Here is a 24,130-nt window from a genome sequence, read left to right on the forward strand (position 1 = left end):
GACTTCAAACACTTCAAATTTATGTTAAGAACCTATAACTCTGCCCTTCACCTCGCCAAACAGACCTACTTCACCACCCTGATCTCCTCACTATCCAACAACCCCAAGAAACTTTTTGACACCTTTCACTCCCTACTCAGGCCAAAAGCACAAGCCCCTATCACAGACATTTGAGCTGATGACCTGGCCTCCTACTTTATAGAGAAAATAGATAACATCCATCAGGAAATCTGCTCCCAGACACCATGTGCAGTGACTCCCATCCCTCCCTGCATCTCCCCTGGCTCTCTCTCCACATTCAATCCCATCACAGAAGAAGTCTCCAAGCTCCTTCTTCTCATCCGACTACATGCACTACTGACCCCTTTCCCTCACATCTCCTCCAGTCTCTCTCTCTCCAGTCGTCACAACTCACCTAACTACAATCTTTATTCTCTTCCTCTCCTCTGGCATTTTCCCCTCCTCCTTCAAACATTATATCATTACTCTTATTAAAGAAACCCATCCTCGACCCATCCTGCACAAACAACTACAGACCAGTCTCCAATCTCCCCTTCATCTCTGAACTCTTGGAGCACCTGGTCTACTCCCACCTTACCCATTACCTCTCCACTCATTCCCTCCTAGACCCTTCACAGTCAGGTTTCCGTCCCCTACAATCGATAAACTGCACTCAGTGACCAATAACCTTCTGACAGCAAAATGTAATGGTGACCACTCTCTGCTCATTCTTTTCGACCTTTCTGCAGCTTTCGACACTGTTGACCACTCTCTAGGCGCCAGTTACTAGGTATTATGGACACTGCTCTCTCCTGGTTCTCTTCCTATCTGTCTGACTGCTCCTTCAGTGTTCTGTTCGCTGGCTCCACTTCATCTCCTCTTCCTCTCACTGTTGGGGTACCTCAGGGCTCAGTCCTTGGTCTCCTTCTCTTCTCTCTACACGGCCCCAATTGGACAGACCATGAGCAGATTTGGCTTTCAGTACCATCTTTATGCTGACGACAACTATACACGTCATCCCCGGACCTTACCCCCACTGTACTACAAAACGCCAGTGACTGTCTGCAGTTTCCAACATCATGTCCGCGCTTTATCTGAAACTCAACCTTTCCAAAACCAAACTTTTACTCCCGCAGTCTACTAACCTCCCAAAGTCTGACATTTCCCTCTCCGTGGGTGGCACCATAATAACGCCCCGGCAGCAGGCGTGCTGTCTGGGTGTTACGTTTGACACCAATCTCTCATTCACCTCCCATATACAATCTCTTGCCGCTTACACCTAAAGAACATCTCTAGAATCCGCCCTTTTCTCACCATGGAAACAACAAAAACCCTCAGGCTAAGTGCACACGTTGCAGAATTGCCGTGGAAATTTCGCAACTCCTGCCGCGGGTATATCGCATGCGGAATTGGCATGCGTATTCCCACTAAACACTAGCGTTTTGCAAGCGTTTTTAGCTTGCAGAATGCTAGCGTTTTCCAAGCGATCTGTAGCATTGCTTGGAAAACTGATTGACAGGTTGGTCACACTTATCAAACAGTGTTCGACAAGTGTGACCAGCTTTTTACTATTGATGCTGCATAGGCAGCATCAATAGTAAAAAGATAGAACGTTAAAAATAATAATAAAAAAAAAATCATGATATTCTCACCTTCCTGCGCCCCCGGCAGTCTTCCCGCTCCTTGCGATGCTCCGGTCCCAATAATGCATCGCGGCAATGACCTCAGGTGACGTAGCGGTCTCGTGAGGTCATTTTCGCAATGCATAATTGGGAACGGAAGCATCGCGAGGAGTGGGAACGCTGCGAGGGACACCGGAAGGTGAGAATATCATGATTTATTTTAATTTTTTTTTTTTTTAACAATTATATGGTTCCCAGGGCCTGGAGGAGAGTCTCCTCTCCTCCACCCTGGGTACCAACCGCACATGATCCGATTACTTCCCGCATGGTGAGCATAGCCCCATGCGGAAAGTAAGCGGATCAATGCATTCCTATGTGTGCGGAATCCCCTCGATTCCGCACAAAGAATGAACATACTGCGTTTATTTCCGGAATGCGATTCCGCTGCGGAAAAAAACGCAACATGTGCACAAAAATTGCGGATTGCATTCTAATAATAGGATGATTAGTGTATGCGTTTTTCATGGTTTTATCGCGTTTTTATAGCGGAAAAACCACGAAGAATCCTGAATGTGTGCACACAGCCTCACTGTAGTCCACTCCCGCCTGGACTACTGTAACACTATTAATTGGCCTCCCCGTTACTCGACTTTCCCCTCTCCAGTCCCATCCTTAGTGCAGTAGCCAGGGTCATCTACCTGGCTAATAATTACTCGGACACATCCGCTCTTTGCCAGTCGTTACACTGGCTGCCTATTCATTATAGGATCCAATTTAAAGTACTTGTTCTCACCCACAAAGCTCTCCCCAGTACAGCACCCCCTTACATCTCTTCCCTCATTTCTGTCTATCGGCCTAACCAAACGACTTTCGACTAACCTCTGCACTAATCCGTACCTCCCACTCCCAACTCCCAAGACTTCTCCCATGTTGCGCCAATCCTCTGGAATGCTCTACCCCAAGATATTAGGACCAACCACAACTTGCAGTTTCAAGCGCTCCCTCAAAACACATTTGTTCAGAGCGGCCTATCACATTCCCTAATTAAAGTAATTTTATTTGTTAGAGTGCGTGTGTAGCCCATTCACTATCTCCATCTATCTCCCATTCCCTGAAGATGGCTGGACCATCATAGTAAATACATACCTGTACTTTGTATCTCCCCCACCTCATTGTAGATTTTAAGCTCTCACGAGCAGGGTCTTTTATTTTGTCCTAATCATTATCTTATTGTTACCGTTGTTACTTATGACTGTTGTGTTTGAAACTGTTTAACTGTAAAGCGCTGCAGAATATGTTGGCGCTATCTAAAGATTATTATTATATCCAGAACCAAAACATTCAGTCTTCATGTATTTTGGTTACGGACTGCAGTGACATTACGGTGAGTCACTAAAGAGACACAGATTTGCACACTTTTTAGGAACAGTATGTGAATATTGTCAGATGGGAGGGTTGTAAGGGATAACATGAATGGTTGAGGGTACAAAGTGTCAGTTTCTCCATAAGCCATGCCCGCATCCAAAGTTTGAGAGGACAACATTATTAGACAGGATTGTATGCTTTGATATATATTTAAAACACCGTATTTAAATTGTAATTATAAGCGATACTAAAAAGTACAATACCATGCATCTCTCAGTTATGAATAAATGGGGCCACAAGACACCGTTCAATACATCTACTAACTCAATAAAATGGAGAGCTAATCTGGAGCAAGTTTACATATCAGATGCAATTCTGAGAAATGGCTATATGTCTGCAAGACAACTTACGGCCTCTGACAGGCAGCTGTATAACAATGATCTGTTGTTCACAGAGGCCTGCAATCTGTGATAGTTGCAGTCCTTTCATACAGACCATTTTTTGAAGATTGGCCTCTAAGATGATCGCGAACTGTGCAGAATTTTACAAAGTATCACCTATTTTACAAAGTCCGCGCAAAAATTTCCATGCTTGACAAAATTATAAAAACGATAATAAAATGATAGTAATAATCTTATATAGCTTTATTTCCACTGTGGAGATGCAGCTGTTGGGAAATTGAATACTCAAGCATCACTCAGACATCCGCGAAACAAGATGAGAGTATGACTGATCCCTTGATCAGCGCTTGACAGCCTCAAATGGACAATTGGCTGTTGAGTTTGGAACAAGCGACCCATGGCCAGTCTAAATATCACTGTTCGTACACAGACATGTTTCCTGTATTTCTGAATGATGCTTTAAACCAAGCATCCCCAAAGATTGCAACTAATCTAAGCAGGCAGACACTTGATAATCCGCTTACTGTCAATGAACCCACTCTCAAGGGTTGCCCATTAAGCCCCCGTCACACTAAGCGAGGTCGCTAGCGAGATCGCTGCTGAGTCACAAGTTTTGTGACGCAACAGCGACCTCAGTAGCGATCTCGCTATGTTTGACACGTAGCAGCGACCAGGCCCCTGCTGTGAGATCGCTGGTCGTGTCGGAATGGCCTGGACCTTTTTTTGATCGTTGAGGTCCCGCTGACATCGCTGAATTGGTGTGTGAGACACGGATTCAGCGATGTCTTCACTGGTAACCATGGTAAACATCGGGTTACTAAGCGCAGGGCCGCGCGTAGTAACCCGATGTTTACCCTGGTTACCATCGTAAATGTAAAAAAACCAAACACTACATACTCACATTCCGGTGTCCGTCAGGTCCCTTGACGTCTCCTTCCCGCACTGACTGACTGCCGGCCGTAAAGTGAAAGCACAGCACAGCGGTGACGTCACCGCTCTGCTGTTAGGGCCGGCGCTCAGTCAGTGCAGGAAGCGGACGCCGGGGGACGCGAAGGTGAGTATGTACTGTTTGTTTTTTTACATTTTACACTGGTAACCAGGGTAAACATCGGGTTACTAAGCGCGGCCCTGCGCTTAGTAACCCGATGTTTACCCTGGTTACCCGGGGACCTTGGCATCGTTGGTCGCTGGAGAGCTGTCTGTGTGACAGCTCCCCAGCGACCACACAGCGACGCTGCAGCGATCGGCATCGTTGTCCATATCGCTGCAGGGTCGCCAAGTGTGACGAGGCCTTTAGACTCCTATTTATCGATCCAAAAAGATAAGCCATCAATGTAACACTGGTGGGGTCAACGCTCGGCATCCTCACCAATCAGATGTAATCAACTACTAGAGCAGCCGGAGGTCAACAGCGCACGGAGTGAGAACACCACAGCTTCGTATACATTTTACATATGGAAGCCACAAGAGCTGGTAACCGATTATTAGTGGGGGTGATGAGCACTATATTGGGGGTTTCTGTTGGAATCCTGTTTTTTCTGGGATTCCGATGGGAGCAATTCACTTCAATGAGGTTGATTGAGTCACTGAACACTCACTGGCCTCCATCCTGGAAATATTGGGCTTTATCAGACATACATGAAAACATGGTCTGTAAGGTTTTTGTGCATGTCTGAAAAAGTGCAATACTGCCAGGATGAAGGCCTCATTGAAGTGAATGGCTCAGTCAGGGTTCCCAATGGAATCTGGTTTCTTTGATTCAGACAAACCCCGACGTGGTGCTCAGCGGGGACACTACATTAGTATGAATCTAGCTTATAGTAGCTCCGAAGAGGGATTACAAGACACCAGAACCTAAAAATAAGGATAGATCAAATAAAAGCAAATAGCGCCCGGCAAATATCACTTGTACTGAAAAGCAGAAGTACACCCCATAATACAGGCTTCAGAAAATGTAACCAAGCTGCATTTTATTGCTGCAATTATCTAAAATTAAGCAAAAAAAAAAAAAAAAACACCACAAAAAAAAAAAAAAAAAAAGCGGCACAATTGCACTGTATGAACACGACCTAAAAGTTATCAGGTTGAGCAGTGCCTACCATAGCTAGAGGACATTGGCAAATATTATAGGACACACAGGCAAGATGTAAAACACTGCCCTTCTATCCCAATTATAAGACATATCACAAAGCAAAAGCTGTTGGTTTACGCATCAGCAAGTAGGACAATTACAGTCATTGGGGAAAAAAAAGTTATCGATTCAAGAAGAATCAGAAATTTGGGAGTAATATTCATTATTAGAATGCAGCTAGGAAAAGATTGATCGTGAAGTACCTAAATTACAGAATGCAAAACAAGTCAGTCATATATTCGCCATCTACATATAATACAATATGCACAAATATAAGAAACATAAAATGAAAAACTGCTCGTACGGCTGCAAACATATTACTGTGAAAGGTCAGAATGATTCTTCGAGGCAAGATGACATTAGGGGGTTCTCATTCATTCATTCAACGGGGGCAGGTGGAGGCAAAGAAGATTAGTCCATCAAATTCCAACTGAAAGCTGGGTCCCTTGGAACAAGGAAAAACAAGACTGTGAAAAGAGGAACGATGGAAAAAGGTACCAGATCTTTCTAAAGTGAATCTTCACTCAGAAGCTACAACCAGTTACTTGGGAATTGTTTGTACAGCAATTTCTTAATACAGAGAGTCCAAAATTTCAACAAGCACATAAAAAAAAATATAAATAAATCTGTTCATTCCAGCATTGTTAAATACTTCACATGGTACATGCAACAGTTAATTGGATATTACAATACCTGCATAGCCAAGTATCATGAGGTTTTTAACGCCGCAGCGTTTCAGAGTCTAACACACAAATGGCTGATATCCACATTGACACATGCCATCTGTGGCTGATAGGTTCCCTTTAATAGTGGAATAAAACAGGTTTTTTTGTATTGTATGGTGTGCTTCTTCAAATTGTGGACGGTTTGCCATGAAGTTGAGATGCTGAACCATGTGCCGATTAAAGGCAAATGACTGGACTTATCACAACTTCTTAATACAACCTGATGATGAATAATTTTAAAAAAGGTTATGACTAGAGTTGAGCACATTTTTCAAAATTCGATTACGATCAGCAGCTAGTATTGTTTTTGCAATATTCGCTGAACGTCATTGGAGTCAATGGAAGCAGAAATGAACGAATATGTTTGGAACCGATCAAACAAATTCAGCACGAATAGGGTAAAAACATGGCACACATGTCAAATTCATATTCGCTCAAGTCTAGTTATGACCACTTTTGAGACCAAAAGTTTTTATTGTTACAAAGCAGCTAAAATGAAGTTACAATGAAAAAGGACTTAAAGGGAACCTGTCACCTGAATTTGGCGGGACCAGTTTTGGGTCATATGGGCGGGGTTTTTAGGTGTTTGATTCACCCTTTCCTTACCCGCAATATTGGATTGAAGTTTATTCTCTGTCCTCCGGAGTACACGCCTGCGCAAGGCAATATTGCCTTGCGCTGGCGTGTACTCCGGAGGATAGAGAATGAACTTCAATCCAATATTGCGGCCAGCATGCAGCCAGCGGGTAAGGAAAGGGTGAATCAAACCCCGAAAACCCCGCCCATATGACCCAAAACTGGTCCCGCCAAATTCAGGTGACAGGTTCCCTTTAATTAAAGAGATTTTATTGCAGCCTCTCCATTGCATCAAGCCCTGCATAATCCGGCCACAGAGATAGAGCCAGAGTATGTGGTCAGTTTAACGTCCCCAAAGTCTCACAATAAAACATCCTTTAGACTGAAGGTTTACACTGCACTGCTAAACGAGAGCCGACTGGTAACATGCTTGACAGTAGTTTACTAGCCAGTTTGCCAATCATTAAGCGCACATCCGAACTGGCATGTGCCTGTAAAGACAGATCAGTGCGCAAAGCCTGCTATAATAAGAGTCCTGTTCACACAGGATGATGCGCTATCAAAAACAATGATCATTTGGGTAAACCAAAAGATCTTTACACTGGATGAACATGTATTTTGCGCATTGGGAACAAAGTCTACTTCAGTTTAAAAGGAGCATTTTCAGTAATGAGGAAACTGCTGTATAAAAAAAAAATGTACAAACTGGTAAGAAAAGTAGCTAGGAAGTGAAGCCTAGCTTAAAGGGAACCTGTCACCTCCAAAATCGAGGGTGAGCTGCAGCCACCGGCATCAGGGGCTTATCTACAGCATTCTGTAATGCTGTAGATAAGCCCCCGATGTATCCTAAAAGATGAGAAAAAGAGGTTAGATTATACTCACCTGGGCGGGCGGTCCGATCCGGTGGGCGTCGCGGTCCGGGGCCTCGCATCTTCATAGGATGACGTCCTCTTCTGGTCTTCATTCTGCGGCTCTGGCGCAGAGCAAAGTACTGCAGTGCGCAGGCGCTGGGAAAGGTCAGAGAGGCCTGGCGCCCACGCACTGCAGTACTTTGCTCTGCCCTCAACAGGGCAAAGTACGCCTGCGCCGCAGCGTGAAGACCAGAAGAGGACATCATGTGATGAAGATGGGAGGCGCCGGAACGGACCGCGACACCCATCGGACCGGACCGGGACCGCCCCTGGGTGAGTATAATCTAACCTCTTTTTCTTATCTTTCAGGATACATCGAGGGCTTATCTACAGCATTCCAGAATGCTGTAGATAAGCCCCTGATGCTGGTGGGCTTAGCTCACACTCGATTTTGGGGGTGACAGATTCCCTTTAAAAGAAACCAGTCAGGAGAAAGTTCCTAAAACAAATGTTTGGCAGCATAGCTGCTGTTACTCGGAGTAATTTGATATCACGTTTAGAAAGCAAGTGCTGAAGTAACATACAAATCAGCTGTAAGTGCAATGGGCGTCTCAAGAGCACTTCCAGCTCTACGGCCCTCACTTCTTTGCCCTGCTGGGTGCCAGTCTCTGGAATTTGGCTGACAAGTCAGTCCAAACCTTACTGAATGTGTACGGTTCCAGGCAGTAACTGCACTTGTGCACGAGACGGCAGATGACAAACGTTGAACTGACCCTTTAAACAAAGATGCTTGGCAATAAATCGAGAGCTGCAAATGCTTTGACATGCCCCAAAGCACTTGGAGTGAATTAGCATATACCTTTTGATACCGGATTTTTTCATAATGGCAGAAAAGATTATGTCAAGTATTGATTTACTCATGTAACAGTGCCCATAAAGCCTTACCTATAGTTTTATGTAGAAGGTCCTCCCTTTAAGGGTTGCCAACTAAACATACTCCACATATCTACAGAATAGATGATGAAAACATGATCGTTGAGTTTTGGCTGCCGAGACCTCAACCAATCCCAAGAACGGGAGGCCCAAAGTCACTTATGTGAATGGAACATATGCGATTACCACTCAGGACTGTAAGCACATGCTCACTACCACTTTATCCACACGGAACTGAGGTTCACAACAATCATACATTTAATCAACCATCCTGTAGTTAGGTAGTGTATGATTATGATTATTGGACAACTGTAAAATTTACTGGTAATCTAGAGCTGAGTATTTGGTGCCAGTACAGCATTTTTACCTAGGGGTTAAATATGGGGACACCAACACCACTAATGATTGTACCCAAGGAAGTAGCATCACCTCACCTGGTTACTATGTACATAAGAATTAAAATGCAATGAAAATGGAGTTAAATGTACAGTTTAGTCACACATAGGACTATGTGGTGAAGGAATGGAAACTGGTTAATGCATGGAAAAAAAAAAAAAAACACTTGCTATGAAAGGATGCGAAGAAGGGTGGTAAGCACTACCACTTATCTTTAGTCAGCAACCATAATGAGGGGGAAGATTGCTGCACTAACATAACTGCTGAAGAGATATGTTATACAGCTGTGGTTTAAAAGTCCCTCCCCCACCAAAAAAAAAAAATATATAATCCAGGATACTTATTTCTTACCTGTTAAAATTTGCTAAAATGTTAAGAAAATAAAACAATTCTTAGTTGCTTCAACTTCTGGCCCATTACAGGGTGTCCCGACTACATTAAAAAGAAATCTGTACAGAAGCCTCTTCAGCCTGAAAACAAACATAGAAAATAAAAAAACAATTACTGTTTCCATGGCTCATCCATTATCCAAATACAATACACTTGAATAAAACAATTTTTTTTTTTTTAAATCAAGTAGCATTTTAAATGACTGCAATAAGGTAGGTTGGTACACATGCCCATTGTATGGCTCAGAATACCTCCAGAGGCTCTCTTCTCATGGGTTTTCTTGCCAGTGTAACCCCTACCTGACTCTATACACACACACTGTGGTGAAGTGTTACTTGCAGCACTATGATGGACACAGGTGGAGGCGATGGATTGGGCAGACTAGCTGTACAAGGGTCATCCACAGAGTAAGCCTTCCATTATATATGTAGCTGGGTTCCCTCTGCAACAGCCAAGACTGTAGGCATATGCGATCCCAACTACTTAACCACTTGGATTCTTTGGTCAACAGGGACTGTGGAATCTAAGGAGCCTGAACGGGAATGGTCCTTACTATTGCCTTCATCACCATAGCACGATCATGGGGTGCTGATGGGTTGCCAAGGCAAATCAGAGGTCTTAAAATGCATAGTTTAATTTTTGTCGTCATTTTGCCATTATGTAGAATTGCACAGTTGGCTGCAGTTACACAGATAAAAAGTACACCCTCCAAACACAATTGGTCTGGATGCGGAGCGCTTTCCGGGATCATAGGGTAAACCTACAAAGAAGGTGCACTGCGAAAGGATCAAATATTAACAATCATTTTATGGCTTCTCTACAACAAGCATGACAAGGCGATACCGGTCCAGGTTACCCATCCACAGGTGATGCCCATCTTGGATATCGGGACACTGCAATTCTTTAGATTTGACTTCAGTATTGCAGTGTAGGACTGCCTGTTAGTGTTAAACTGAAAGACAGCCCATTAGGATATGCCTAATAAATACACGTCAGGTACCAGGGCCAGTAGTAGACCACAGCTGTTGTGGCAACCCACCAGCAACAAGTGCATAATGCTGAGGCAAATGGGATTATAGAGGGTCAACTCTGATCCCTTCCTTTACATCAGTGCATCAGCTGTCATCAGGTAGACGGAGCTCCTGAGCTCTACGATAAAATCAATATAATAAGGACAAGGTCTGAAAGGCCATGGCTTTTCCCCAGCTCCAAACATTGCTTCCCTTATAATACCATACCTCTAGATATTTATATACGGCCATCACAGAAGAGCTTGTGCACACGACAATAGAAGTCGGACAAGTGCTATCTGTTTGGATAGATAGCACCTGTCCCCATGTTACTTTATTAGAGTATTTAGAGTTGGACTACGGAGGAAAGAAAAAGAAAAAAAAAAAAAAAAAACCACACACACCACAATATCCAAGAATTGCATGCAATTATTTGATTACACTTAATCATTCATGTAGGTGTCCATGGAAAAAAAAAATAAAAAAAGGACTGCACTTGGACATCAGTGTGTGGTCAGATTTTCACAAACTGACTATCCTCCACATCAGAGAAAAATCAGATCAGCATAAAATCAGCCCAATTTTACTAAAGACAATGCTTCTGCCACCCATCACATAGACCAGGCAGCATACAAGTGGAATCTGTGTCCTGTCCATGATCATCACAGACCAATAAACTCATACAGATACAGGCGATTTTGGATCAGTGACTTAGCTCACAAAAGGACATGTCTTGGTTATTTTTCAGCTGACTAATCTTCCATTTAAAAAAAAAAAAAAAACACACGTATAAACACGAACTTGTGCACAGCATCATAGACTATAATAGTCTATATGGGTAAACGTTCTGTCTAATCCAGATAGACTATAATTCATTCATGTGCATATTCTATGGTGCTGTGTGCAAGGTGGCATTATGCCTTTTAAAATCTGACTACATTCAATGAGGCACTGCAGATAACCGATTCTGTACTGTAAACTGTTCTGCAAACTTTTCAGCTAATGTAAAAAAACAAAACAAAAAAGCAAAACACTGCTCAAAAAAAAAATAAATAAAGGGAACACTAAAATCCCACATCCTAGATATCTCTGAATGAAATATTCCAGTTGTAAATCTTTATTCATTATGTGTTGAGAACAATAAAACCTAAAAATTATCCAGGTAAATCACAACTAATATCCCACGGAGGTCTGGAGTTGGAGTGATGCTCAAAATCAAAGCGGAAATTGAAGTTACAGGCTGATCCAACTTCAGTGGAAATGCCTCAAGACAAGGAAATTATGCTCAGTAGTGTGTGTGGCCTCCACATGCCTCTATGACCTCCATACAACGCTTGGGCATGCTCCTGATGAGGCGGCAGATGGTCTCCTGAAGGATCTCGTCCCAGACCTGGACTAAAGCATCTGCCAACTCCTGGACAGTCTGTGGTGCATCGTGACGTTGGTGGATGGTGCGAGACATGATGTCCCAGATATGTTCAATCGGATTCAGGTCTGGGGGAATGGGTGGGCCAGGCCATAACTTCAATGCCTTCATCTTGCAGGAACTGCTGACACTCCAGCCACATGAGGTCTGGCATTGTCCTGCATTAGGAGGAACCCAGGGCCAACCACACCAGCATATGGTCTCACAAGGGGTCTGAGGATCTCATCCCGGTACCTAATGGCATTCAGGCTACCTCTGGCGAGCACATGGAGGGCTGTGCGGCCCTCCAAAGAAATGCCACCCCACACCATTACTGATCCACTGCCAAACCGGTCATGCTGAAGGATGTTGCAGGCAGCAGTTCGCTCTCCACAGCGTCTCCAGAACCTGCTTTCATCTGTGAAGAGCACAGGGCGCCAGTGGCGAATTTGCCAATCCTGGTGTTCTGTGGCACATACCAAGCGTCCTGAACGGTGTTAGGCTGTGAGCACAACCCCCATCTGTGGACGTCTGGCACTCAGACCATCCTCATGGAGTCTGTTTCTAACCAGTTGTGCAAACACATGCACATTTGTGGCCTGCTGGAGGTCATTTTGCAGGGCTCAGGCAGTGCTCCTCCTTGCACAAAGGCTGAGGTAGTGGTCCTGCTGCTGGGTTGTTGCCCTCCTACGGCCCCCCTCCACGTCTCCTGGTGTACTGTCCTGTTTTCCTGGTAGCGCCTGCAGCCTCTGGACACTACGCTGACAGACACAGAAAACCTTCTTGCCACAGCTCAAAATTGATGTGCCATCCTGGGTGAGCTGCACTACCTGAGCCACTTGTGCGAGTTGTAGAGTCCGTCTCATGCTACCACGAGTGTGAAAGCACAACCAGCATTCAAAAGTGACCAAAACATCAGCCAGAAAGCATTGGTACTGAGATGTGGTCTGTGGTCCCCACCTGTTGAACCACTCCTTTATTGAGTGTGTCTTGATAATTGCCAATAATTTCCATCTGTTGTCTAGTCCAGTTGCACAACAGCATGTGAAATCGATTGTCAATCAGTGTTGCTTCCTAAGTGGACAGTTTGATTTCACAGAAGTTTGATTTACTTGGAGTTAAATTCTGTTTAAGTGTTCCCTTTATTTTTTTGAGCAGTGTATATATCATCTTAGTTTTCTGCATGAAAATGAGAATGTATTTTTTTTTTTTTTTTTAACCCTCACATGCGGATGAGTCGTTTCGGTGAGCGGCTGTGTCCGGCAAACGCAACATGTTGCATTTTTTGAAGCATCAAATATTGCGCAGTCATGCGCATGATTGCGGATGAGTGCTTAAAAAAAAAAAAAACGTATTGGTGTCTATGGGAACGCATTGACATGCGTATGCATGCGTACTTTAGACTGCGCATGTCCAGAAAATGTCACCGCCTCCACCATGCGCATAAAAACACAAATGCATGCTAAAACAAAAAAAGCAGATGATACGCTGCGCACAGCAACGCTAATGTGAACCTTGCCTAAGCACATTACATTGTACGGATTGCCAATTTAATACAGAAAGATTTTGAATGCATTATTGGAGTGTTCTATGCTACCGAAAATTAACACAAAGCATGTACCGTAATACCCTGTGGATGACAATACAGTCAATTTTTTCAATTCCAACGGAGAGGAGAGAAAAAAAAAGAAAAAAAAAAAAAAAAAAAAAAGAATGTGGTCACGTGCAGCAGGTATATATTTAGCAATGGACTGCAAAGCCCTAAGTCCTGCCTATAGACTGTATTCTGCCACTCTCCCTGCTCCTGCAACTGTCCCTTGGCTAAATACTGAACGTATCTAATACAAATAGCATAGCACAAGATTAGCCCTTAGGAGGACTATTTATATGATGGTTCAGCATCAGAACAAGTATCAACACTACATGACTCCGATTCGTTATACTGTGCACACACAGGCCTGGACAACCCACTTTAACCCCTTCCCAACCTTTGACGCAGCGTATGCGTCATGAAAACCTGTGCCAATCCGACCTGTGACGCAGCATATGCGTCATGGTCGGATCGCGTCCCTGCAGGCCGGGTGAAAGGGTTAACTCCAACTTCACCCAACATGCAGGGACAGGGGGAGTGGTACTACAGCCCAGGGGGGGGGGGTGGCTTCGCCCCCCCGTGGCTACGATCGCTCTTATTGGCTGTTTTACTTTCAACAGCCAATCAGAGCAATCTGTAATATTTCACCTATGAAAATTGGTGAAATATTACAATCCAGCCATGGCCGATGCTGCAATAGCATCGGCCATGGCTGGAGACCCCGATCTGCCCCCCCCCCACCCCCCACCGACTGACGGCGGCGATCTGCAGCCGCCGTCAGTGTTCCGTACCCCTCCGTCCTGTTCTAAGCACCCTCCACCCCTCCCCTCCCCCCGCTGTCCGATCGCACCCCCCCACCATACTTACCTAGTCTCGGTGTCCCTTCTGGTGTCCTCGGTCTTCTCGCATGGGCACCGCCATCTTGGAAAATGGCGGGCGCATGCGCAGTGTGCCCACCGAAACTGCCGGCCGGCAGATTCGTTCCCTGTGCATTTTGGTCGCTGTGATAGAACCTATCACAGCGATCAAAATAAAAAAAATAGTAAATAACCCCCCCCCCCCACACCCTTTATCACCCCATAGGTAGGGACAATAATAAAATACAGAAAATATATTTATTTTTGTTTTTCCATTAGGGTTAGGGTTGCACTTAGGGTTAGGGTTAGAATTAGTGTTAGAATTAGGGTTAGGGTTGCAATTAGGGTTACAATTAGGGCTAGGGTTGGAATTAGGGTTAGAATTAGGCTATGTGCACACTGTACGGATTTGGCTGCGGATCCGCAGCAGATTGGTCGCAGTTTTCCATCACGTTTATAGTACCACGTAAACCTATGGAAAACCAAATCCGCTGTGCCCATGGTGCGGAAAATACAGCGCGGAAACGCTGCGTTGTATTTTCCGCAGCACGTCAATTCTTTGTGCGGATTCCGCAGCGTTTTACACCTTCTCCATAATAGGAATCTGCAGGTGAAATCCACACAAAAAGCACTGGAAATCCGCAGGTAAAGCGTAGTGCGTTTTACCTGCAGATTTTTCAAAAACTGTGCGGACAAATACGCACACAAATCCGCAACGTGGGCACATAGCCTTAGGGTTAGGGTTGGAATTAAGGTTAAGACTAGGGTTAGGGGTGTGTTGGGGTTAGGGTTGGAGTTAGAATTGAGGGGTTTCCTCTGTTTAGGCACATCAGGGGGTCTCCAAATGCGACATGGCGCCACCATTGATTCCAGCCAATCTTGCGTTGAAAAAGTCAAATGGTGCTCTCTCCCTTCCGAGCCCTGACGTGTGCCCAAACAGTGGTTTACCCCCACACATGGGGTACCAGCGAACTCAGGAGAAACTGGGCAACAACTTTTGGGGTCCAATTTCTCCTGTAACCCTTGGGAAAATAAAAAATTGCAGGCTAAAAAATTATTTTTGAGGAAAGAAAACTTATTATTTTCACGGCTCTGCATTATAAACTTCTGTGAAGCGCTTGGGGGTTCAAAGTGCTGACCACACATCTAGATTAGTTCCTTGGGAGGTCTAGTTTCCAAAATGGGGTCACTTGTGGGGGAGCTCCAATGTTTAGGCACACGGGGGCTCTCCAAACGCGACATGGTGTCCGCTAATGATTGGAGCTAATTTTCCATTCAAAAAGCCAAATGGCGCTCCTTCCCTTCCGAGCCCTGCCGTGCGCCCAAACAGTGGTTTACCCCCACATATGAGGTATCAGCGTACTCCGGACAAATTGGAGAACAACTTTCGTGGTCCAGTTTCTTCTTTTACCCTTGGGAAAATAAAAAAAATTGTTGCTAAAAGATAATTTTTGTGACTAAAAAAGTTAAATGTTCATTTTTTCCTTCCATGTTGCTTCTGCACTGTGAAACACCTGAAGGGTTAATAAACTTCTTGAATGTGGTTTTGAGCACCTTGAGGGGTGCAGTTTTTAGAATGATGTCACACTTGGGTATTTTCAGCCATATAGAACCCTCAAACTGACTTCAGATGTGAGGTGGTCCCTAAAAAAAAATGGTTTTGTAAATTTTGCTGTAAAAATTAGAAATCACTGGTCAAATTTTAACCCTTATAACTTCCTAGCAAAAAAAAATTTGTTTCCAAAATTGTGCTGATGTAAAGTAGACATGAGGGAAATGTTATTTATTAACTATTTTGTGCCACATAACTCTGGTTTAACAGAATAAAAATTTAAAATGTGAAAATTGCGAAATTTTCAAAATTTTCGCCAAATTTCCGTTTTTTTCACAAATTAACGCAGAAATTATCGACCTAAATTTACCACTAACATGAAGCCCAATATGTCACGAAAAAACATCTCAGAACCGCTAGGATCCGTTGAAGCGTTCCTGAGTTATTACCTCAAAGGGACACTGGTCAGAATTGCAAAAAATGGCCAGGTCATTAACCCCTTTATGACCCAGCCTATTTTGACCTTAGTGACCTGGCCATTTTTTGCAATTCTGACCAGTGTCCTTTTATGAGGTAATAACTCAGGAACGCTTCAACGGAGCCTAGCGATTCTGTGATTCTGTTTTTTCGTGACATATTGGGCTTCATGTTAGTGGTAAATTTAGGTCGATAATTTCTGCATTTATTTGTGAAAAAAAAAACCGGAAATTTGGCGAAAACTTAGCAATTTTCACATTTTTAATTTTTATTCTGTTAAACCAGAGAGTTATGTGACACAAAATAGTTAATAAATAACATTTCCCACATGTCTACTTTACATCTGCACAATTTTGGAAACAAAATGTTTTTTTGCTAGGAAGTTATAAGGCTAGGTTCTCATTTCGTTTTAGTGTGAGCGCTAACGGACAGCGTTGCACGGCGAAATTAACGCCGTGCAACGCGTCCGTTAACGCTCCCATTGCCAGCAATGTTAAAGCGCATTGCTAGCGCGTGTCATTTTCGGCTCGCGCTAGCGATGTGCCGTTCTTTTGTGACGCACCTCGGACGCCGCTTGCAGCATCCGCGGCGCGCCCGAGGTCTGTTCCCCGCTCTGGCAGATCGAGGATCTGCGCCAGCGGGGACGTTTAACGCGACCCCTAAAAAGACATCGCGTTAGCGCAATCCGCTAGCGCTTAGCGCTAAACGGATTGCCCTAACGCAATCTGAACCTAGCCTAAGGGTTAAAATTTGACCAGTGATTTCTCATTTTTACAACAGAATTTACAAAACCATTTTTTTTTTTTTGAGGGACCACCTCACATTTGAAGTCAGTTTGAGGGGTCTATATGGCTGAAAATACCCAAAAGTGACACCATTCTAAAAACTACACCCCTCAAGGTGCTCAAAACCACATTCAAGAAGTTTGTTAACCCTTCAGGTGTATCACAGCAGCAGAAGCAACATGGAAGGAAAAAATTAACATTTAACTTTTTAGTCACAAAAATGATCTTTTAGCAACAATTTTTTTTTTTTTTTCCCAAGAGTAAAAGGAGAAACTGGACCACGAAAGTTGTTGTCCAATTTGTCCTGAGTACGCCGATACCTCATATGTGGGGGTAAACCACTGTTTGGGCGCACGGCAGGGCTCGGAAGGGAAGGAGCGCCATTTGACTTTTTGAATGAAAATTTGGCTCCAATCTTTAGCGGACACCATGTCGCGTTTGGAGAGCCCCCGTGTGCCTAAACATTGGAGCTCCCCCACAAGTGACCCCATTTTGGAAACTAGACCCCCCAAGGAACTTATCTAGATGCATAGTGAGCACTTTAAAACCCCAGGTGCTTCACAGAAGTTTATAACGCAGAGCAGTGAAAATAAAAAATCATTTTTCTTTCCTCAAAAATAATTTTTTAGCCCGCAATTTTTTATTTTCTCAAGGGTTACAGGAGAAATTGGACCCCAAAAGAAGTTGTCCAGTTTCTCCTGAGTTCGCTGGTACCCAATATGTGGGGGTAAACCACTGTTTGGGCACACGTCGGGGCTCGGAAGGGAGAGAGCACCATTTGACTTTTTCAACGCAAGATTGGCTGGAATCAATGGTGGCGCCATGTCGCGTTTGGAGGCCCCCTGATGTGCCTAAACAGTGGATACCCCTCAATAATAAACTCCAACACTAACCCCAACACACCCCTAACTCTAATCCCAACCCTAACCCGAACACACCCCTAACACTAGTCTTAACCCCAATTCCAACCCTAACCCTAAGGCTATGTGCCCACGTTGCGGATTTGTGTGTGGATTTTTCAGCACCGTTTTTTAAAAATCTGCAGGTAAAACGCACTGCGCTTTACCTGCGGATTTACTGCGGATTTCCAGTGTTTTTTGGATTTCACCTGCGGATTCCTATTATGGAGCAGGTGTAAAACGCTGCAGAATCCGCGCACAAAGAATTGACATGCTGCGGAAAACACAACGCAGCGTTTCCGTGCTGTATTTTCCGCACCATGGGCACAGCGGATTTGGTTTTCCATAGGTTTACAAGGTACTGTAAACGTGATGGAAAACTGCTACGAATCTGCAGCGACCAATCCGCTGCGGATCCGCAGCCAAATCCAGACCGTGTGCACATAGCCTAATTCTAGCCCTAGCCCCAATTCTAACCCTAACCCTAAGTGCAGCCCTAGCCCTAAGTGCAGCCCTAACCCTAAGTGCAGCCCTAACCCTAAGTGCAGCCCTAACCCTAAGTGCAGCCCTAACCCTAAGTGCAGCCCTAACCCTAACCCTACCGGAAAAACAAACAAATATATTTTCTGTATTTTATTATTGTCCCTACCTATGGGGGTGATAAAGGGGGGGTATTTATTTACTATTTTTTTTATTTTGATTGCTGTGATAGAGCCTATCACAGCGATCAAAATGTACAGGGAACGAATCTGCCAGCAGATTCGGCGGGCGCACTACGCATGCGCCCGACATTTTCCAAGATGGCGGCGCCCATGCGAGAAGACCGAGGACACCGGGACTAGGTAAGTATGGGTACGATCGGCCAGCGGGGTGGGTGGGGGGTTGTAGGGGAGGCCGGGGGAGGGACGGAGGGGAGAGGAAGGCACTAAAGACAGGACAGAGGGGTACGGAACACTGACGGCGGCTGCAGATCGCCGCCGTCAGTGGGGGGGGGACCAGATCGGGGTCTCCAGCCATGGCCGATGCTATTGCAGCATCGGCCATGGCTGGATTGTAATATTTCACCAATTTTCATAGGAGAAATATTACAGATTGCTCTGATTGGCTGTTGAAAGTGAAATAGCCAATCAGAGCGATCGTAGCCACGGGGAAGGGGGGGCCAAGACACCCCCCCGGGCTGCAGTACCACTCCCCCTGTCCCTGCAGGTCGGGTGAAATTGGAGTTAACCCTTTCACCCGGCCTGCAGGAACGCGATCATTCTGTGACACAGCATATGCGTCACAGGTCGGATTGGCACCGACTTTCATGACGCATACGCTGTGTCACAGGTCGGGTAGGGGTTAAGGTGAAAATAGGCTGGGTCATGAAGGGGTTAATAACTGTCCCTGAGCTGAGGAGTCAGTGTGCCGAGCATCGTGGTGCCTGTCCTTTTATAACCTCTGAGGTAATGTGGCCAGCCAATCACAGTAATGCCACAACCAAGATGGCCACGGCATTACAGTGACTGGCAGTCCTCAAACACAAAGGGCGGAGATTTGAGTTTTAAATCCAAGCACCAGCCAAATGCTTGTCTTGTGTCGAGCACATCCAAGCACCCAGATACTCAAGTGATATCAGAGTATCAATGAGCACATTCGCTCATCCCTAGTAGTGATGAGCGAGGATACTCGTTGCTTGAGATTTCCCGAGCACACTCGGGTGGTCTCAGTATTTTTTAGTGCTCGGAGATTTAGTTTTCATCGCCGCAGCTGAATAATTTACATCTGTTAGCCAGCTTGATTACATGTGGGGATTCACAGCAACCAGGGAACCACCCCACATGTACTTATGCTGGCCAGCAGCTGTAAATCATTCAGCTGCGTCAACAGAAACTGAATCTCCGAGCACTTACAAATACTCCCGCGCTCGGGAAATCTCGAGCAACAAGTATACTCGCTCATCACTAATCCCTAGTTATCCCCTTCCAAAAGGATTGGGAGATTGCTTTGCAATCGCCAAGTATCAGACTGCCGTGGCCCTCAGCAATCCAGAGAATCAGGGCTCTGAAGATCCCCGCCTAAATGTAGCAGAGGTCAATCAGGTGCAGGGCTTCTACATTCAATTTAATAGGAGCACTAAAGCTCAGTCCGCAATCTTCTCACTTCCAGTAACCCCTTAATGACTGAGCCACTTTGTACATTAATGACCGGGCCTCATTTTAAAATCTGACCAGTGTCACTTTATGATGTAATAAAATAATTCTGGAACGCTTCAACAGATCCTAGTGATTCTGAGGTTTTTTTTTCAGGACATGTTGTACTTCAGGTTAGCGGTAGGTTTTTGGTTGATACGATTTGCGTATATTTAGGAAAATATCTAGAATTTGATAAAATTTGAAAATTGTGTAATTTCCACACTTAATTTTTATGCCCTTAACCCCTTAATCCCATATGAGGTACTATCCCGTCGAGGTGACCTGGGACTTAATTCCCAGTGACGGGATAGTACGTCATATGCGATCAGTCGCGCTCACGGGGGGAGCGCAGCCGGGTGTCAGCTGACTATCACAGCTGACATCCGGCACTATGTGCCAGGAGCGGTCACGGACCACCCCCGGCACAATGCGATCAAACATGATCGCAGTGTTCCGGCGGTATAGGGAAGCATCGCGCAGGGAGGGGGCTCCCTGCGTGCTTCCCTGAGACCCCCGGAGCAACGCATTGCTCCGAGCGTCTCTTACCTCCTATCCCTGCAGGCTCCGGATCCAAAATGGCCGCGGGGCTGCATCCGGGTCCTGCAGGGATTACTTCCGGGTCCAGTGCAGGCGCTGGTAAGCCAGCAGCGCTGTCAGTCAGATCGCTGATCTGACAGAGTGCTGTGCAAACTGTCAGATCAGCGATCTGTGATGTACCCCCCGGGACAAAGTAAAAAAAAATTAAAAATTCCACGTGTACGTGTTTATTCTTTATCTAAATAAAAAAACAAACAAACAATAGAATACACATATTTAGTATCGCCGCGTCCGTAACGACCCAACCTATAAAACGGTCCCACTAGTTAACCCCTTCAGTGAACACCGTAAGAAAAAAAAAAACGAGCCAAAAAACAATGCTTTATTATCATACCGCTCAACAAAAAGTGGAATAACACGCAATCAAAAAGATGGATATAAATAACCATGGTACCGCTGAAAACGTCATCTTGTCCCGCAAAAAACAAGCCGCCATACAGCATCATAAGCAAAAAAATAAAAAAAGTTAGTCCTCAGAATAAAGCGATGCAAAAATAATTATTTTTTCTATAAAATAGCTTTTATCGTATAAAAGCGCCAAAACATTTAAAAAAAATGATATAAATGAGATATCGAAATAAAACTGCTTTATCAATTTTACCAAACGTGGAACAGTATAAAAGCCTCCCCCAAAAGAAATTCATGAATAGCTGGTTTTTGGTCATTCTGCCACACAAAAATCAGAATAAAAAGCGATCAAAAAAGGCCATGTGCCCGAAAATGTTACCAATAAAAACGTCAACTCGTCCCGCAAAAAACAAGACCTCACATGACTGTGGACCAAAATATGGAAAAATTATAGGTCTCAAAATGTGGAGACGCAAAAACTTTTTTGCTGTAAAAAGCGTCTTAGTGTGTGACAGCTGCCAATCATAAAAATCCGATATAAAAAAAACGCTATAAAAGTAAATCAAACCCCCCTTCATCACCCCCTTAGTTAGGGAAAAATAATAAAATAAAAAAAATGCATTTCCATTTTCCCATTAGGATTAGAGCTAGGGTTAGTGTTAGGGTTGGGGCTAAAGTTAGGGTTAGGGTTTACATTTACGGTTGGGATTAGGGTTAGGGGTGTGTCAGGGTTACGGGTGTGGTTAGGGTTACCGTTGGGATTAGGGTTAGGGGTGTGTTTGGATTAGGGTTTCAGGTAGAATTGGGGAGTTTCCACTGTTCAGGCACATCAGGGGCACTCCAAACGTGACATGGCGTCCGATCTCAATTCCAGCCAATTCTGCGTTGAAAAAAGTAGAACAGTGCTCCTTCCCTTCCGAGCTCTCCCGTGTGCCCAAACAGGGGTTTACCCCAACATATGGGGTATCAGCGTACTCGGGACAAATTGGACAACAACTTTTGGGGTCCAAGTTCTTTTGTTATCCTTAGGAAAATAAAAATTTGGGGGGCTAAAAATTATTTTTGTGGGGGAAAAAAAAGATTTTTTTATTTTCACGGCTCTGCGTTGTAAACTGTAGTGAAACACTTGGGGGTTCAAAGTTCTCACAACATATCTAGATAAGTTCCTTGGGAGGTTTAGTTTCCAATGTGGGGTCACTTGTGGGGGGTTTCTACTGTTTGGGTACATCAGGGGCTCTGCAAATGCAACGTGACGCCTGCAGACCAATCCATCTAAGTCTGCATTCCAAATGGCGCTCCTTCCCTTCCGAGCTCTGCCATGCGCCCAAACAGTGGTTCCCCCCTGTTATGATCCGGTGACCTTGGAGCCGCATGAGAGACTTTCTCAGGAGTAGGTGGTACCTGTACTAACCGCAAACCCTAAACTAACACCGCAACTAGAAGTAGCCGTGGGATGTACCTAACACGTCCTAGACACCTCGACACAGCCAGAGGACTAAATACCCATATAGATGGAAATGGAAATTCTATCTTGCCTCAGAGCAGAACCCCAAAGGATAGGCAGCCCCCCACAAATATTGAATGAGTATAAGAGGAAAGACACACGCAGGCAGAAAAACAGGATTTAGCAAAAGAGGCACTTCTAGCTAAATAGAAAAGGATAGGACAGAATTCTAAGCGGTCAGTATTAAAATCCTAAAAATATCCACAGCAGATAATACAAATATTCTACATCTAACTAATGACATAGAAAGTATATCTGCATCTCCTGAGAATCCAGCATGACTGAAAAATCCAAACAAAGTCTAAGCTGGACAAAAACACAATAAATTGCACTAAATTGCAAAGCACACTGCATGTGTGCACAGAGACAAAAAACCAGACACTTATCTAAGGCTACTTTCACACTAGCGTCGGGCTCGGCCCGTCGCTGTGCGTCGGGCCGACGTTCCCGACGCTAGCGTTGTCTCCGCCGCACAACGGGGGCAGCGGATGCATTTTTCCAGCGCATCCGCTGCCCCATTGTGAGGTGCGGGGAAGTGCGGGGAGGTGGGGGCGGAGTTCCGGCCGCGCATGCGCGGTCGGAAAAAGCGGACCGTCATGAGCAAAAAACGTTACATGTAGCGTTTTTTGCTCCCGACGGTCCGCCACTGCACGACGCATCCGTCGCACGACGGGTGCGACGTGTGGCAATCCGTCACAATGCGTCGCTTCATGTTAATCAATGGTGAAAAAACGCATCCTGCAAACACTTTTGCAGGATGCGTTTTTTCGGCAAAACGACGCATTGTGACGAAATGCAGTTAACGCTAGTGTGAAAGTAGCCTTAGCTGAATTGGCAGCAGGGCATGAGGAACCAGAGAGAGATGCAATCCCTCCAACAACAATGGACAACTGGCAAGGAGTCATGGATCCTGCACACCTAAATACCTAGTAGAGCTGCAATCAGCAGAAACACCCGCCCTGGATTACAACCCCAAGACATCTGCACTACCACCAACAACCACCGGAGGGAGCCCAAGAGCAGAATTCACAACACCCCCCCACATACAGGGTATCAGCGTACTCAGGACAAATTGGACAACTGTTGGGGTCCAATTTCTCCTGTTACCCCTGGGAAAATACAAAACTGGGGGCTAATAAATCATTTTTGTGAAAAAAAAAAAAGAATTTTTATTTTCACGGCTCTGCGTTAAAAACTGTAGTGAAACACTTGGGGGTTCAAAGCTCTCAAAACACATCTAGATAAGTTCTTTAGGGGGTCTACTTTCCAAAATGGTGTCACTTGTGGGGGGGGGTTTCAATGTTTACGCACATCAGGGGCTCTCCAAACGCAACATGGCGTCCCATCTCAATTCCAGTCAATTTTGCATTGAAAAGTAAAATGGCGCTCCTTTCCTTCCGAGTTTTGCCATGCGCCCAAACAGTGGTTTACCCCCACATAAGGGGTATCAGCGTACACAGGACAAATTGTACAACAACTTTTGGGGTCCATTTTCTCCTGTTACCCTTGGTAAAATAAAACAAATTGGAGCTGAAATAAAT

General features: G+C 44.8%; 1 protein-coding gene across 15 annotated transcripts in view; it reads right to left on the minus strand.

Annotated features, from left to right (window-relative positions):
* The window catches only part of PPP6R3 (protein phosphatase 6 regulatory subunit 3), a 165,797-nt gene that overhangs the window by 95,791 nt on the left and 45,876 nt on the right, over window positions 1–24,130 (minus strand). For 7 of the 15 annotated variants that reach the window (XM_077287993.1, XM_077287992.1, XM_077287988.1 and 4 more), the window contains exon 2: window positions 9,352–9,470. Coding sequence is in view for 8 of the 15 variants with exons in the window: in XM_077287983.1 (XP_077144098.1) it covers window positions 5,824–5,835 (12 nt within the window). In the remaining 7 variants the exon portion in view is untranslated. Of the gene's footprint in view, window positions 1–5,823; window positions 5,965–9,351; window positions 9,471–24,130 lie in introns of those variants that run through there. The other 8 variants (XM_077287983.1, XM_077287991.1, XM_077287986.1 and 5 more) reach the window with 2 other exon arrangements.

This window comes from Ranitomeya variabilis, chromosome 2, assembly GCF_051348905.1.
Source record: "Ranitomeya variabilis isolate aRanVar5 chromosome 2, aRanVar5.hap1, whole genome shotgun sequence".
Classification (NCBI taxonomy): domain Eukaryota; kingdom Metazoa; phylum Chordata; class Amphibia; order Anura; family Dendrobatidae; genus Ranitomeya; species Ranitomeya variabilis.